General features: G+C 36.5%; 1 protein-coding gene across 1 annotated transcript in view; it reads right to left on the reverse strand.

The window, feature by feature from the left end:
* Positions 1–258: 258 nt before the first annotated feature.
* The window catches only part of scara5 (scavenger receptor class A, member 5 (putative)), a 110847-nt gene continuing 93439 nt past the window's right edge, over positions 259–17666 (reverse strand). The window contains exon 12 of the mRNA XM_004550625.4: positions 259–5590. Within this exon, the coding sequence (XP_004550682.1) occupies positions 5457–5590 (134 nt within the window). The 3' untranslated portion in view covers positions 259–5456. The remainder of the gene's footprint in view (positions 5591–17666) is intronic.

The following is a 17666-nucleotide window of genomic DNA, read 5'->3' on the forward strand; positions in this document are numbered from 1 at the left end:
CACCCATGTGCTGTACACCTCCACATGCCTCAGCTGTCTGATTTCTGTGACACACACACACACACACACACACACACACACACACACACACACACACACACACACACACACACACACACACACACACACACACACACACACACACACACACATCCATCTTAACTTCCTCCCTCTCTTTTCTTTTCACCTGCTGACGTGCAGAGATTTCCTGCTTCCAATTCCCCTCCACAAATCTGCAGAAATAATGAAGTTCACCTGTTTAAACAAATCTACATTTTATTATTTCAGCAGTACATATGCAGCATTTTAGTGGCACATATAAACAGTACACAAAGTAAAAAGCTCTGTGAGTTTTCAGGTGAAATCCTTTTTTTAATTCCTAAGCTCTTCTATCTGTTACGAGCAGCACAGTGTTATAAAAGATACACAGAACACAGCCAAGACATTACAATCCACAAGGACAGTTTTTTTTTGCTGTTAAATGTAATTGAATGAAAATGAGAAAACATTACAAGATGGTTGCAGTATGTGGTCACTTCCAAGGGTATTTCTGAGTAATGACATGAGGGTGTTTTTGTACTCAAACTATTATCTGGAGTCGCTAACTAGCCAGTTAATCACAGCACAACAGTTTTGCTCTGCTGATGTCTAACACACTGCAGCTCAGCCAGTTACCTTGAACTGAGTCAAAATAAACAGAACCAAGAAAAGAAAGCCCACAGTAGAAGACACTGGTTTACATTTTCTGCCTGATAAATTGTACCCATAAGGTAATAGTATATGATTAGCCTGCAATGTATTCACCAGCAGATTAGATTCATCTGAGGTAAATTTAAGCTTTTCTCTGCAGTTGCTGTTTTTGGAAGGCCTCAACCTGTTTTTAAAAAGTGCTCTCAAATACTCTCATCATTTGTAGGACTTATATAAACACCCACGGTTTGATTCCCTTGAACTAAAGTTTATGATGCTGTTGTTCACCAGTATGTTCAGTTTTTCGGGTACAAAGAAAGCGTGGGTGTCCTTTCACCTTTGCCACTCATCCAAGTTTTCTCTGGCATGTCTGGGCATCCTACCTTCCTCTCACAACATACCTACATTTGTGATTTTCAAGCTTTTTGAACCAAAGAAAAAGCAGCACAATGGCCCCTAATGCATAATAGAACAATCAGATCCTTTCACTATATGGGGTTCAGTGTTTTTTTGTATTTATTTTGTCACCAATCTGCAGCTCTTTTTTATTTAGAAATGTCCAAAGAAATTAAGTCTGATGAAAAATACAGAGAATATGATCTGAACAAATCAACATGCTTTTTTTTCCCAATTCAGTCTTACATTCACCCAGTTTAAAAAAAAAAAATCGCAATTTTTTGTCCCTTTACTTCCTGTTTGTTAAGTTGGAAATGAAATGGCACAAAATTTGAGCTGGAAACAAAAACTGAAGAAACTGCCACTTGGATGTTATGATATACTGTAACTTTAATTAAAGAAACATATTAAAATTACAAATAACAAAACATGTATAAATACTGTAGTATGCTACAAACCACCCTTTATTTTCTAAAAAACTAATGCCAGTACAAAATGATTTACAAAAAAAAAATTCAACCTGCTTTTGCTTGTTTTTATGGTTAACTTAACGTATCGTTTTTTTAAAAGGAGATGACAAACAAACAGATAGAAAAAATATGGAAGGAGTCGAGGGTGTTATTTCTGGCTGTTGTTTTACAAAGGAAGTAATAACTCTGCAGCCAAAGTGCTGAATCTGACGCCTCTAGAAGATAAATGAGAGAAACTCAGAGGCCTGGCCGCCACACAGTCACATTTTGCTTTATCGCTTTCTGTGCTCCAAAAAGAATTTCCACATATCCTTCTGCCTGTCTAAGAAGAATTTGAATGAGAATGAAATAATCTGCTGTAAAATCCAGCCAGGGGTTTACTCTTTAACGCACACCTATTTATGGAGATTTCTACAATAAAAAAAAACAAACTCCATTATATGATATCGATGCAGGCAGTGTTTGTGTGGGTGTGGCTTAGGGCTGCAATCAAAAACTGGATTCAGTGACATAGCCTGAAAAAGTGAAAGTCTTAAACCTGCATTCTTTTTAATGGCCAGCAGTGGGTGGAAATATAAGCCTACAAGCCTATTTGCAGATCTTTAACCTCAGTGAACACTTTTTACCAGGTATTTTTTAAATATAGCACAATCTTTAATTTCTAAATTGTAGTTTCATTGAGAATAAAATAGTAAAGCAGGGCCTGCCTTTGGTTGGCTGGCTTCTTTCTTCAGCATTGAGTTTCTCAGACAGATCCTCCCATGCTTTTCATGGCTAGTTTCAAAAAGACCAAAACAGTAATGCCACTGGCCACAATGCTCACTTTTATATACAATCTAATGGTCTACTTTCCAGATTAAACTTATGCAAATTTTGATTTTATGCAGAGTAAATAGAAAGTCAAAGATGCAAAGTGATGCAAATACAATATTTCAAATATTTTAAGAACAGGTAAAAAAAAACAAAAAACCCATCATGCTTGGCAGTAAAAGCCTGTGTGCGGTACAAACTTACTGCTGCTTGTACACACCTGCAGCTGAAAGATTTACCTTTGCTTTAATGTAGAAAAACAACAACAACAAAAGAAGATGTCAGTTATTGGTTGTAACTGTATTTGTGGCAAAACTTTGGTCTGAACACTGTATTGTTGAAACATTTATTGGCATTAGTGATTTATCTAATGATTATTTTGTTGTTTCTTCTATAAAATATTAAAAAAATACAAAATCCTGTCACACAGAAAGTTTAAGAAGATAATGTGAAGAGTTTTTGTTAATGTACTGATTAGCTGACAAACTATTTGACCTCTAATATGTTTTATATCATTAAATAGAATGAGCAACAATACAGATGTTGTTGCATATATTAAAGTGATTATGAAAGAAAAGCCCAGCAGCCCAGAGTTTTCATTGCCTTTCACTAGACACGATGGAGGTATGTAATGTAATGCAGATGTCACATGTGATGATTTAATGTGATCAGCTAGCCAAAGGACACTGATATAACCTGATTATGCACGAGTCCTGAGTCACCCTGCCAATACTTGCAGAAAATACAAGAAAAACACATCAACCATTCTCACTTACATCAGTTTGCTGAATCTGGTTTATCACCTCATTTTCTCTTTCCCGAGACTCCCTCTTTTTGTTCGTCATTTCTGTTTTGCTGTGGCAGGATTGCGGTTTAAAGCAAAAACCTCGACAAACACCAAGGCACTTAGACATGGGGCAGAGAAAACCATTTTTGGCCGCAGCAGAACAAAGTCAAGTTCATCTCCAAAATATTTTTTCCTCTGCTCTCTTGGATCCAGACACCAAGTTTGCAGATTGATTTTCATAAAAAGTAAGTGGGACAAATCTAAGACAGCTCACAGATTTTAAGGCTGGAGAGAATTTAACTTCAGTCTTTTGAGGTTTGTGAGATTGCCAGATTTTTAAGGTGGATAAAAAAACTTTCCAAACTTCAAATATAAAACATGGGTGTGTTCAGGTTTCTGCGTGTATTCTTTTCCAGCTTGCCGCTCCATGTCTTCTGCTGGCTCCGAAGCAATGACGAGGAAACCTGGGAGGTACAAAGTTTTTGGATTTGAAAGCAGCCGTGAAGCTGAAATTCCACTGAGAGTGAGGTAAAATGTGGGAGAAAGGTCCATTGTAGTTGGTCTGATGTTTTGATGTGAGTGAGATTGTGTGTATGCATGTTATTGCTGAAACAAGCCAATTTTTTTGGCAGTAAACACTGACAGACCCACAGTTATAAATCATACAGGGCAGGCCTCCATGCATCCATCTGTTTATACTCATCTGTTCTTCTTCATCATCACTTCATCTGTCAACAGGGGTGACTGTTAACTCTTTCCAGAACTTGTTATTTAATGACATTATTATAATTTTTGCATAAATATAGAAGCCCACGGTAAGCACAGGTTGGTGATTTGCAGTTTAAAGGATGCACACATGAAAGAAACAAACACATTTTTTGGCACTTTGTGCATTTCAAAAACAGACCCTGCTTGTATATTATTGGCTTTCAAAATTGTGTATTTGTTTGCTACATAAACGACTACTGAGCAACATTCAGCTGATGAGTAAACGTCCAGCATCCAAATTGTGTGTTGATTGGTTTTTTTTTGGTATTCACAAACTCCTGAAGGAAATATTTTAGGACTTTGTAGCTGTGAAATGTTTTATTTGATTTATGTTTTACTCTTTGTTGTTAGGTTTAACATTTGTTGGGCTTTTTGGATAAAAATAGCTACCACCATGCAACTGGAAATGATGCTGATGCTAAAACGAATACTTAAGCTCAAAGAATCAGCTAAAAATCTTTGCCAGAATGCAGATTTGATAGATTGCTCAAGCTTTAAAAAAAAAAAATCACTATTAGTACCTGATAGAGCTTTAATCACTAAGGACTATAAAAAGTGACAGAAATATAAAAAAGTTTAAGCCTTAAACTCCACCTCAATAACTATACACTGGAAAAGCGTGAAAGTGGAGAGACTTTTTGACTATGTGACGAGCACTTCTGACCGTTTACTGGACCCGAAGTGCAGAAAGAGGGGTATCTACAGGATGCTGTAAACAAAACTTCATTTAGAATAATTCAAAATTTCGTTTTGCAGCTGTTTTACAAATGGAATAGTATAAACAGATCTGAAAGAAAAGCATGCTTTGTTGAGAAATGGTGAATATAAACAGTACTTTAGTTTGCATTCAAATAAAAGACAAAAAAAAAATAACGAAAAAGTTCAATTAGTTTGATTATGTGGCATCGCCTGGTTTGCAAACCACCAAACAGTTACCTACTTGGGCATTGCTGTAACGTGTAATAAGGCAACACTGTGGTATACTGAGCAAAAGCCATTGCTAAATAATACTGTGAAGAGCAGCTGCCTGCATATGAAAACCAGTTCTCCAGAGACTGTCCTGTCAGTTCCATTGCATGCCTTTTCAGCGCTTTAGTAAGTGGAAATGTAGATGAAGTTGTCAGATCCGGCAATCCTCTCGTGGGTGTCAAAGCAGCAAACCTGGTCCGTGGTGAGCCTCCATTCCTGTTAATGCTGACCTTTGCCCTTTAGTTCAGCCTCATGAAGCATCCTGTCATGTGATCATCCTTCAGCTCATACTGTAGAGTTAATGAAAACATAACTTTTATGTTGGCAAAAGCTGCACTGTGATTCAATCCCGTGGCTCATATAGATATGTTTAGTCATGAACTTCTAACCAAGCTGCAGGTTAAGTTCATGCATCAGGTGAGTTGGCACTTTTTTTTATAGGTAAGTAGGCAGCATACTACTAATATGACACTCTTGCTGCACACGGCAGGGCTTTCAGCACTTGAAGTTTAAGGCAGCGTTTGGGTGATACTTGGCAGCTGCAGCAGTGTTGGGATCCTGAAAGTTCAGACGGTGCAGGTCACACCAGCGTCCTCGACGTGGCCACAGTTGGTTTTGCCCCAACCGGAAAACTTACACTGGTGAATACTGTCTTCTGTCCCTGCGCATGCAACATCATCCATCCAGATCAGACCAGTACCTGCACAGAAAAGAAGAGGAAGCATTACAAAAAAAGACATGTTTTCAAAAATTATCCAGAAAGGAGACTGATGTTTTTATCTGAGGTGAAATTGAAGGGCAGAGCAGAAACAAAACCCCCAGCATGGAATAGAACATCAGTGACATCAGAGATTAAATGAATTAATGCAGTCGCTACATGAAAAGGAGGAACTGTGGCAGAGGCGATTTGCAAAGCAAAGCAACTATGGGCAATGTAAAGCAACTCAAATACGGTGCTCTAAATAAGACTTCACAAATGGATATGTAGAATTTTATGAGCCAAACCATCACCTAATGTAGGCTGGCACTGAGATGAGCTGATCTCCTGGGACTGCAGCTGAGCTTAACTTCATGAACTGCCTGAACTAATGCTATGCTTGATTAATAATTTCTGAACTACACAGACCCTAGTGTCTCTGTGGTTTTCTTCTCTCCTGTTGTCTTTTTTTCCTGACCTGCTTTTATAAAGCCGTTCTGTTTTCCTCATACTGCTGTAAGAAGAATTAAAATGATAGATTTGAAGAAACTTAAGATAAAAAATGGTCAAAACATGAAACATGTCCTGGAATTTAATGGGTTTTATGATTGAACGTAATCATATATTTGGAAGAAGGAAAAATAACATCTGGACTCAAATACCAACAGAGCACCTCCGATTGTTTCTTTTATGCACCACTTTCCCTGTTGTCTATGTGCACATGTTAGAAGTGGAGCCAAAGAGTAGAAACAAATTCTGAACAAATTGTGCTTCTGAGTTTAAATCACCAGCTGAAGTTTGTGAGTGCTGCAAATCAGCTTTGTGTATCTGTTTGTGCTTCAAATTCTAGAAAGTTTAGAAAGTCAAAAGTTTCAGAGACAAGTGGGATTAATCAAATTCTTCTCATCTCCAAAGAATCACTCAAATCATCCTATCCAAAGAAGTTTGTATTCGTGTCTTGTGAAACACAAAGTACTGACTGTGGATGAGATCGTTTGTATCCGGTAATAGAATAGACATTTCCAGCTGGTAAGCAGACCATTTGGCAGTATTGTTTTACATTATAATCTTTGGTTCCTGTTTGCAAAACTGGAATCGCTGGAGCTTTCAGGAAGTCCCAAATGCTTTAGTTTTTCAACAATTGTAGATGATTGGAGGTTCTCGGCTTCAAGTGTGGGTTAGTGAACATTTGATTGCACTATGATGCAGATTATGCATTAAACTTAAAAGTAACTAAAATTTTTACTTATAGGGCATCTTTCAAGCTAAATTTAAAAACTAAAATGCTAAAAACATACAGATAAAATGTTTTAAAAAGTTGAAAGAGATTTAAGCACATTTATAAAAAAAATTAAAAATCCAAAGGTGATGAACTAAAGACATGAATAGCAATCTACAATTCAGATATTGACACAGTGGACCTGGACTTTGCAATAAGTCCTATTTGATAAAAGCAAGAGTGAACCAGAGATTTAATGTGAGCATCCAAGGTCAGAATTGAACCAAAAGTCATCCCAAGGTTTCTGAGAGAAGATTTGGCAAAAGGTTTAAGGCATCTGAATGGTTCACTCATCATCACTGTTAATGCAATGCAATTTAACCATAAGAACCAAAAACAAGAGGCATAAATCTTCAAATTATTTTCTGTTATAAATATGTGCACCTCTACTTTGCATCTGTGCACTGAAACAAGCACAGAATTCATATAAAACAGAAACATAATTAAGTTCAGGACGGCTCGCTCACAACGCCAAAGTTAAATAAATAAACAAGTTTAAGGCAACCTTCACACTTCCAACTTTCCCTTTTTTTCTTACAGCAGGAAAATAGGTCAAGACAGTGACAAGACAAAGACAGCTGGAGATTAAATTTTAAAATATGCATGAATAAATTAAGGGAACAGGATAATAAAACTGTGATTACCTTAATTTATTTCTGACCTTATGGACTAATCAAAGTGTGAAAACTATATGAAGCTGACTGTAAACTGCTGCCCTGTAGTGAATGTGATAACATCATCACTAAGTCATAACATAATTAGAAATATGGGTCAGTCCTGTCACACCAATATGGGAGCTGCATTAATAATCTATAATGTTCAATATACTGAAATAATAATGACAAGTCTCTGGGCAGTTTAACTGAACAGCATATTAAACCCTGAAAGTCATTTTATGTTTTTGAAGCTCTTTTTCTTAATGGCTCCATTGGTTCCTTTATCTGTGATAGATATTCTATAATGATCAAATGGATTTATGATGTTCATCATGCAAAAAGGTGTTTATGCCACATTTGCTTGTTTAGAAAAGGAGACGTGTTGCCCCAAACTGCCCCTGCATCTGAAATCTACCAGCTGTTCATCCCCACACAGATCATGACAATGGAGCCAGTATTTGGGTAACTGGGCTGTAAACACTGTCCAAATGTCCCTGAAAGCAGCATATTGGTCCATGGTTTGCCTGTCTGTTTAGATTGTTTGGCTGCTAAACTGCATGTACTCCGGGACATCTGGGGGTCTTCACAGAAAACATCACAATGCAGTGATTAAAAGTGAAAAATTACAATAAACTCAAAGGCTATAATTTTATAAATTAGACCACGCAACTTTACGTTTAACCTGGCCAAAACTGTGAAAGGTTTTTGGAGAAGTTACACGACAAATTTATTGTTTATGATTAAAACTATCACAAAAGCTCAAAACATATATATATATAACTTGGTCATTAATAATCCCACTTTTCATACCTGCCAAGTAGTTCAAGGCTTGTTAAGATCAAGAAGATTTTATAGGACTATGATGTTAGGATGATATCTGCTGTTACCCCAATGTATGTACGATTCCTGCCCTATATTTTAAGTGATAAAGTCATCTCTCAGTTACAACTCAAAGGAAAATGTGGGTCACAGTCTTCAAACCAGTATGGGAGCTGCACTCTACATTAATTATCTATAATGCTAAATATACTGAAATAATAATGCCAAGTCTCAGGATGATTTAGCTGAATAGGATATTCAAAGTGAGCAAACTAAGGATCAAAAACAAAAGGGGCTCATTCATTTTAAAACATTACAGCCTTTGAAGCATTCGTTTTAAATGCTGTACGTGATTTCTTTTAAAAAATCTTCATGCCAGTAGGACTAACATGACAGCATGAGGTTTAAGTGTTCCATTATGGACCAGTGTATTTGTTAAATTATGCTTTTAAATTGAATTTATAAGCGCTGTCATAATACCACATTCTGCTTTTATATTGTTTTACATGACCTTCAATATGATCAATGAAAATAACAGTTCAGTCAGCAAACCCGATGTTTTCACAACACTGTCAAACTGCCTGTTTCCCACTTTTCATCTGGAACACTTTCGATGCATGGACACAGATTTATCAGATGGACCGTGCATAAATGAAACAGGTCCATGCAGAGAAAGCGTTTGCCAGTTTCCTCTTCCTCTGACATTTTTTATGTTTTGCTGCCTGATTAAAGTCGTGCTGAGAAGCAGGAGGCTTTCACAGAAACACATCCAGACTTCAGGAGAAAGATAAACTACAGGATCAATGGAATATCAGGCTAATGGAAATGACACTGAGATCTGGGCATACCGTTGTGTTTATCATGGTCATAGGGGTCACAGCACTTCTTTTTTAACTTTTAATATTTTTATTGATTTCTTTGAACAATTGCTTTTTTCAGGATGGAAACAAAAACAGTATCTTATTTGGCTTTAAAAAGAACAGAGTATATTTGATGTTTATGTTTGATATGTTTGTCTGTTTAGGGAGTAGATCTGATAAATTTAATTTTACTTGCTTTATGGACATACGCTGATTACATATGGCTAGTGATAAAGTAAAATTTATATCTTTCAATGTTAATGGGCTGTTAAATCCAATTAAACGTACTAAAATCCTAACTAAAGTGAAAGCAGAACAAGCCCATATAGTCTACTTACAGGAGACCCACATGACAGATAAGGAGCACGTAAAATTAAAGAGAATGGGTTTTACTAATCTGTTATTTTCTTCATACAAATCAGGACATAGGAGAGGAGTTGCAATCCTTATTTCAAGCAAATTAAACTTTGAAAAAGTATCTGAAATGGGTGATAAAGAGGGCAGATTTATTCTAGTAAAAGGGAAAATAGATGGGAATTTGATCACCCTCTTAAATGTTTATGCCCCACCAAAGAGTGATATTAGCTTCTTCCAAAGGATTATTAATATTATGGTAACAGAAACAGAAGGCCTTTTGATCTGTGGAGGGGATTTAAATATACACCTGCAGCCAAAATTAGACTCGTCTAGCAAGAAAACATACGATATGAAATCTCCATATATCAAAGTGAATGCACTTTTTGAGGAGGTAGGATTAATTGACATATGGCGAGACCTTTTTCCTAATAGAAAGGACTATACTTACTACTCTGCCCCACACTCTCTTTATACAAGGATAGATTATTTTATAACATTTGGTAAAGATAAGGATAAAATATATACTTGTGGAATTGGAACGATAGATATAAGTGACCATGCACCAATATATTTATCCATTGATTTTAACTTACGGTTAAAAAATAATACATGGAAATTGAACTCAAGTCTATTGAATGATTCACCTTTCAAGGCACAAATTAAATCAGAAATTAGTCTCTTTTTAGAGTTCAATGATACCGGAGAAGTACCACCTCCCATACTATGGGATACTCTGAAGGCGGTACTAAGAGGGAAAATTATAGCAATAGCTTCATTTAGGAAAAAAGATAAGAATAGAAAATTAGAAGAGTTGAGTAAGAAACTAAAGGAATTAGAAAGAAGACATAAAAGGGACTTAACACAGGATATATTAAGGGACATCAAAAACATTAGGAACGAAATTAACAATATAGCCACACAAGAAATCAAGAAAGATTTAATGTTTTTGAAACAGAGACAATATGAAAGTGGCATTAAATCTACCAAAATATTGGCGTGGAAATTGAAAAAAAAGATAGCGGAAAATACAATTTATAAAATTAGGGACCCAAGTACAAAAGTGATAAAAAATAAATTAAATGAAATACAGGAAGCCTTTGAAAGATTTTATAAAACCCTATACTCTGAAGCCCCGGGCGGGACTGAAGCTCAGATGGATAGCTTTCTGAACTCTCTAGACTTACCCACTCTAGATGAAGAACAAAATCAAGCAATGACAATGAATATAACTGAGGAAGAATTAAAAGCTGCAATTAATAGGCTTAAATTAAGTAAATCACCAGGACCAGATGGTTACACGGCAGAGTGGTATAAAGAATTTAAAAAGGAACTGATACCTGTCTTACTGCCTACATTGAATTGGGTTTTGAAAAAGGCACAAATGCCCCCCAGTTGGAAGGAGGCAATTATTTCAGTTATACCAAAAGAAGGCAAAGATAAAATGGAATGTGGATCTTTCAGGCCAATCTCTGTTCTTAACGTGGACTATAAACTTTTCACATCTATCATGGCCAAACGGCTAGAAGAGTTCCTACCAACACTGATATGTAATGATCAAACAGGTTTCATACATCAACGCCAAACACAGGACAATATACGAAAGACACTACACATTATGGACCATATACAAAAACACAAAATCAAAGCAATTGTGATGAGTGTAGACGCTGAAAAAGCCTTTGACTCTGTCAATTGGAAGTTCCTCTACAGGGTACTATATAAATTTGGCTTTCATGATATGATTATTAAAACGATACAAGCATTATATGATAATCCTACAGCCAGGATCAAAATTAATGGATGCCTATCCAACAGTTTTACCCTAAAAAGGGGCACTAGACAGGGCTGTGCATGGTCACCGTTACTTTTTGCACTATACTTGGAACCACTAGTTCAATCCATCAGGCAAAATAAGGACATTAAGGGAATTTTTATCAAAGGGACACAATATAAACTGGCTTGCTACGCGGATGACATTTTGATTTACCTTGGACACCCAACATATTCTTTACCCAAGCTGATGCAGTCATTTGAACAATACGGCCAACTATCAGGCTATAAAATTAATATAGGTAAAACCCAGCTACTCTCATATAACTACAGCCCACCAGAAGAAATAAAATGTAGTTATCTCCTGGTATGGCAAACGGAGTGTTTTAAATATTTAGGCATAAATTTACCGAAAGACCTTACAAAACTATTCGAACAGAACTACCTACCCTTATACAAAAAAATAAAGGAAGATATAGTAAGATGGAATTTAATTCCTTTCTTTAGTTTTAATTCAAGAATTGATTCTATTAAAATGAATGTATTGCCAAGATTTTTGTATCTATTTCAAACCCTACCAATAGAGATTAACCAAAGTCAATTTAATGAGTGGGATAAAATGTTATCTAGATATATATGGCAAGGTAAAAGACCAAGGGTTCGCCTTAAAACACTACAGCTGGCTAAGCAAAAGGGAGGATGGGGCCTCCCTGACCTCAGATATTATTATTTTGCAGCGCAGATGAGAGCAATAATATGCTGGTGTAACCAATCATACACTGCCCAATGGAAAACCATTGAGGAACAAATGCTGTCTATACCTATTCAGGCAACTCTAGCTGACAATAACTTACAAACCTATATAAAAAATACTGATAACATGTGGGTGAAAAGGACCCTTAAAACATGGAGAACTATTATAAAGGAATATAAACTCGAGACCAATATTACAGTTCTTAAATGGTGTGCTTACGACTCAGAGTTCAAACCTAATGAACTGGATTCTAGATTCAAGGACTGGACAGGTAAGGGCATAACAGCCCTGTGCAGTATAATGAAGGATGGAAAATTGTTCAGCTTTGACATGCTTAGAAAAACATTTTCATTAGAAAAAGAAGACTTCTATCGATATCTGCAGTTAAGGCACTATGCCGACACGAAGATGAGAAACGTAACAATGATAAACACACGCTTGATGGAACTGTTTATAAAAAGCTATAACTCAGAAACTATTGATAGAATTGTATCATGTCTCTATAAGGGTCTAATGGATTTGAAACCACATTCGACTTCATATATTAGAACAAAATGGGAGAAGGAAGGAGGGATAAAAATATTAGAGGAAGAATGGACGGCAATATGGAGATATCAGTGGATGTGTACCAGCTCACAAAAGTGGAGGGAATTTGGCTGGAAGTGCCTAATTAGATACTTTATAACACCTTCTCAGAAGTCTCATTATGATGATAACCCCCCTGCTTGTTGGAGGAACTGTGGAAATCAAAGTGCAAATCATTACCATATTTTCTGGGACTGCTCAATCTTGAGGGATTATTGGAGAGAAATACATAATGCCTTACAGGATATCTTTAAACGTGAAATACCTCTCGAGAGTAAGACTATGTTCTTTGGATATATACCTCAGGAATGGCCTAAATATGATAAACATTTAATAAATATTTTATTGGTGGCCTGTAAAAAGAATATCACCAGAAAATGGTTATCCCCAGAGAGCCCAAACATAAGTACATGGATGGAAATCACAATGGAAATTTATAACATGGAAAAGATAACAGCTTCTGTTAACCACAAGCTGGAGAAATTTACATCATATTGGGAAAACTGGGTTAAATATATCACGCCTCATAGGCCAGATTTTACTATTACAAACCAATAATTATGATGTATGTATATATATTTATAGGATCACCCCATACCAACACATCCGTGTTTTTTTTTTTTTTCTCTTTTCTTAGGTTTGTTAGTTTTGTTTTTTGTTTTTTGATTTTCGGATTATGTGATGGTTTCAATTACTTCTATCGTTGTAAGTATTCTTCCCTTATGACTTGGATGTAAATTAAAATACTATTTCAGTATTTAAGGCAGATAACCTAAGTATGAAGAATGCTTACATGATGTACATACTGTGAATGCCTGCTTTTGAAACCTTAATAAAAATATGAATTAAAAAAAATAAATAAATAAAAAGAACAGAGTGCGTAAGTTTCAGTTTATTTTGGATTTTCTGTAATTCACATAGGTTCATTTTGATGTTTGCACAGGGTCAAATATATACATACAAGCTCAAATATACACATAGACTCCCACTAATATTTGGTTAAATGTGATTTTGCTAGCTGCACCTCGACCAGATGCTTTTGTTAGCCATCAACAAGCCACAAGTTGACGACTCTTCCTAACAGGATTAGTAGAGTTAATTTAAATTGGTTGGTTTTATGGCATGACCAGAGTTTTAAGCCTAGCACACACATCTTCAACATGAGGTTGGGGTTTTGGGATGGCCATTCCAGAAACTTAATGTTAGCCTGGTTTTCATGTATGACTGGAATCATTGTCCTGTTGGAACACCCAGTTGTGTCCAAGTTTCAACCATTTAGCTGCTGATTTGAGGTGAATTTGAAGAATTTGCAGGTAATCCCCTTTTTTAAATTATTTTATCCACTTTCGGCAATGTACCAGTATCACTGTAAACAGCCCCAGAGCATGATGCTACCACCACCATGCTTGACAGCTGGTACATTGCTCTTACATTTGAAAGCTTCACCTTTACTTATCCAAACATACTTCCTGTCAATTTAGCCAAACACCTCGATTGTCATGGTCCTGAGTCTGTGACTCAGGGTTTTTGTATTAATAAATATTAGCTTGTGTTCTGGTTGTTTTCTGTTAAGCTTTTCCTAGTTAGGTTTTGCGCTCCCCCCTGTTTAGTGTTGGGTCATTCCTGCCCGTGCGTTTCCTCTGTTCGCGGTCTGTGTAATTTTCCTGTTTTACTTTGAAAATCTGTGTCTCGTGATGTCAATTAGGATCAGCTGTGTCTTCCTCCTGTTTTGGCCATTCCTCATTCCCTTCCATGTGTATTTATAGTGTGTGTATACCTGTGCTGATCGTCGCTTCGTCTGTGTATCTCAGTGTCTCTCTGTGCCGTTTTCCCGTGTTTGTATGATTTCAGGTTTGTTCCCTAGTTTTCCCCAGTTTGACTTAGTTTTGTCCTCACTTCTGTTTATTGTCACTCACTGTAAATAAACTCACTCGCATCACCACCATTGTCTGCAACTTGGGTCTTCCTTCACAACAGCACACGACTGCTGCTCCAGCAGTGACATCGATCTTTTTCTTTTCTGGCCATAAAATCTTTCTCCAGAAGGCATTTGGCTTCTCAAAGTGGGCGGCTGCAAATTTCAGTTAAGCTTAAAGGTGTTGATTTTAGAGCAGGGGCTTGTTTCTTGAATGACACCCTCTCAGTCCAAACTTGTTTCACTGTGGACAGTGATGCAGCAGTTCTAAGGTCATGCCCGCCTTGACATTGCCTTGGTGCGTCCTGGGTTGTTTTTGAACATCCTAACAAAGAAGAGTTGAAGTCTTCTTGGAAAAGTGGTGACTCATTTGAATAACTTGTATTTCTGCTGCTGTACAGTTGTTTGAACTGATTGTCTTGGAGTTGTTTAGAAATAGCTCCGAGAGACCCTCCCAGCTTGTGTACATCTACAATTCTCCTTCTTAGATCTTCACTTTGTCCCCTAGACCTTCCCGTTGTTCTGGGTATTGATCAATCCATTGAGTGCTGTCAAACAAATTCTTTTTATGTTGGCAAAAGAGAAACTGCCAGTTGTGGTCAATCATCAGAACAGGTCAAAGAAATCATTAAAACCCCCAAATTACCATGAAATTTATGGCAATAATAAGTGTATTCAAACGTCTAATCACAACTGTATATGTTTTATGCCTGAAAGATGTATTATATATAATCAGTTCCCTGACTGGTTGTGGGAACTGGTTTCTATCCAGTTCTGAAAGATTTAAATATTCACTTGAAGCTATGTTCTTGATGACTAGTTCAATAAACAGAGGATAAGACAGGAGGGAAAAAAATTGACTAATGTATGAGCAATAAAATTCAAAACTGTTTACAGTTCAATGGAAAAGGCTAAACATTGTTTATACAAATATTATGTGTGTATGTAAGAGCCATTTGGAAGAGTTAATCACATTCTTCAGTAATTAAATCGTATTTCAAATCTTGTAGCTCTTTGAACTGTGGATAACAAACACACAGGGCCAGATCAGTGTGGATAATGATAGCACTGCTGGCACCAACAGCCAGATTAACATCCAAATGCTTGTGCTGAATGTTGTTACACACTGCGCCAGTCAGTTTACATACAGGGTACAAAAAACTATTAATTTTTTTAATCAAAGAATTGCTGATTAGTATGGCTCATCTCTCAGCACTAATTATATATAAAAACATCTCAATGTTGTAACTTTTGCAATGAAGTGAACTGAGATGAACCTGGTGATCCAAACAGAGAGTTAAAATCAAAGTTAATCACTGAGTTATAATATTTCAACTTCAACATAATTTTTCAATGGTGCTCTAATGTGACTGTATTCAGGCAAAAAAACACAAGGAGAAAGATTTTCGCCTTGCGTCTTAGACTCAAAGGTTAACTGGTGTTGCACATTTATAAAATATGATATTTCAACCCACTATCTTCTATCTTCATTGACAATTTTTAAATAAATCACAAAAATTAAAAATGAAATGCCTGTAAAATATATTTGTTTGGAAATGAGTGTATTATGTGTGCCAGGCTTCCACGACTCACACTTTGCACCTTAAACTCCTAGGACCTGGCGTCCACATATGTGGACATCACATTTTGGGTTATTTAGACCAAAATACTCAATTTTGCTCTACAAGGGCCTGATATCCACTTACGAGGACATTATACTGCCACTGTTCTATCAAAATTTTAAACGAATATCCTCATATGTGCCTCTTATTTTTCTTAAAAACAAAAATAAGGTAAAAAAATAATCTGGTAATTCTTTGTTTTTACATTCATCGGGCCCCAATATGCCCAAATATCAAAGAGAAATTAAAAATCCATGCCGTGGAAGAGTTCAGGTCTTAGGAGGTTAATGTGCACATCCACACAGGATGATAAAGATTTCTTTTATGTCAAATGTTTAATTTAAAGGCTCATTACTGAATAATAATGGATAATAAGGGCAAACATCTATCTGATTCAATCTGCATGCCTCCTACATTCTTGCTCTAAAGATAAACTGCTGCAGCATTGACATCCTGAAAGCAGGAGGACCCCATAACCACATGTGTCTCCATGCGGCCTGCACAAGATGGAAATAAGGTATGTAGAGGGGAAAGAACACATGAGGCTTCAGAGGTAGTTGGTCCATTGTGGTTGTACATGATACTCCAGCTGTTCTGCGGTTGAGCCTTCTGAGGGTTTACTTTAACGGAAATGAGCCTTTAAGCCGTTTACTCTGGATCTCAACACACATTTGCAGCACTGTGTGCGCGCCCATGTTTTGTCCGTTTACGCCAAATTTGTGACACTTCACACAAACAAGAGTTGAATCACCAAACCACTGCGTGAGAGTTGAGGGAAACACCCAAGAGAGGGATTTAGAAGACGGAAAAGTAGACGTTTTGTGTAATCAGGCAAAAAACAGCACTGCTGTCTGCAGAAATGAATCAAGCCAAATTTTATTTCTGTGGAATGTAGTTTGTCCAAATTACTGATAATAGCTGTGTTTCAGACAGAGACTTCTGATGTTTCTATTCAACAAGCACTTTTTTAGTAAATTAGACCACATGTGTTAGTCCCGGTCTCAGTGTTTGCTACTTCCTGTTTTATTTTGATAGTGCCTTGTCTGTTGTGTGCTATGTTTAATTTTGCGTCCCCTCTTCTTGTTACTCTGATTCCATTTAGCTGTGTTCCCTGGTGTTTAATTAAACCACCATCTTAGTTTATTTCCCCGTTTTTCCAAGTCCTGTTTTTGGGTCCAATTCTGCTAGCCACACAGCCTATATAACAATAATATATGTTATTTTTCTGCCATATATGTATACGCACAGTGGTGGATATTAAATATGGCCAAAGTTTAATAATATAGCACCTTATGACCTTTATAATAAGGTCAGCACATGTACAAGTAATCTCTGTGACCCAAAAGCTCAGGCTTCAGAGTGCTCTAAATGTTTTCATATTAATTTTTCATCTCTAAATGTTTCATGATGTCAGTAAGAGCAAAGCTACAAGCAAAGCTAAAGATGACCACAGCAGGTAGCT

Source organism: Maylandia zebra, linkage group LG15 (genome assembly GCF_041146795.1).
Source record: "Maylandia zebra isolate NMK-2024a linkage group LG15, Mzebra_GT3a, whole genome shotgun sequence".
Taxonomy (NCBI): Eukaryota; Metazoa; Chordata; class Actinopteri; order Cichliformes; family Cichlidae; genus Maylandia; species Maylandia zebra.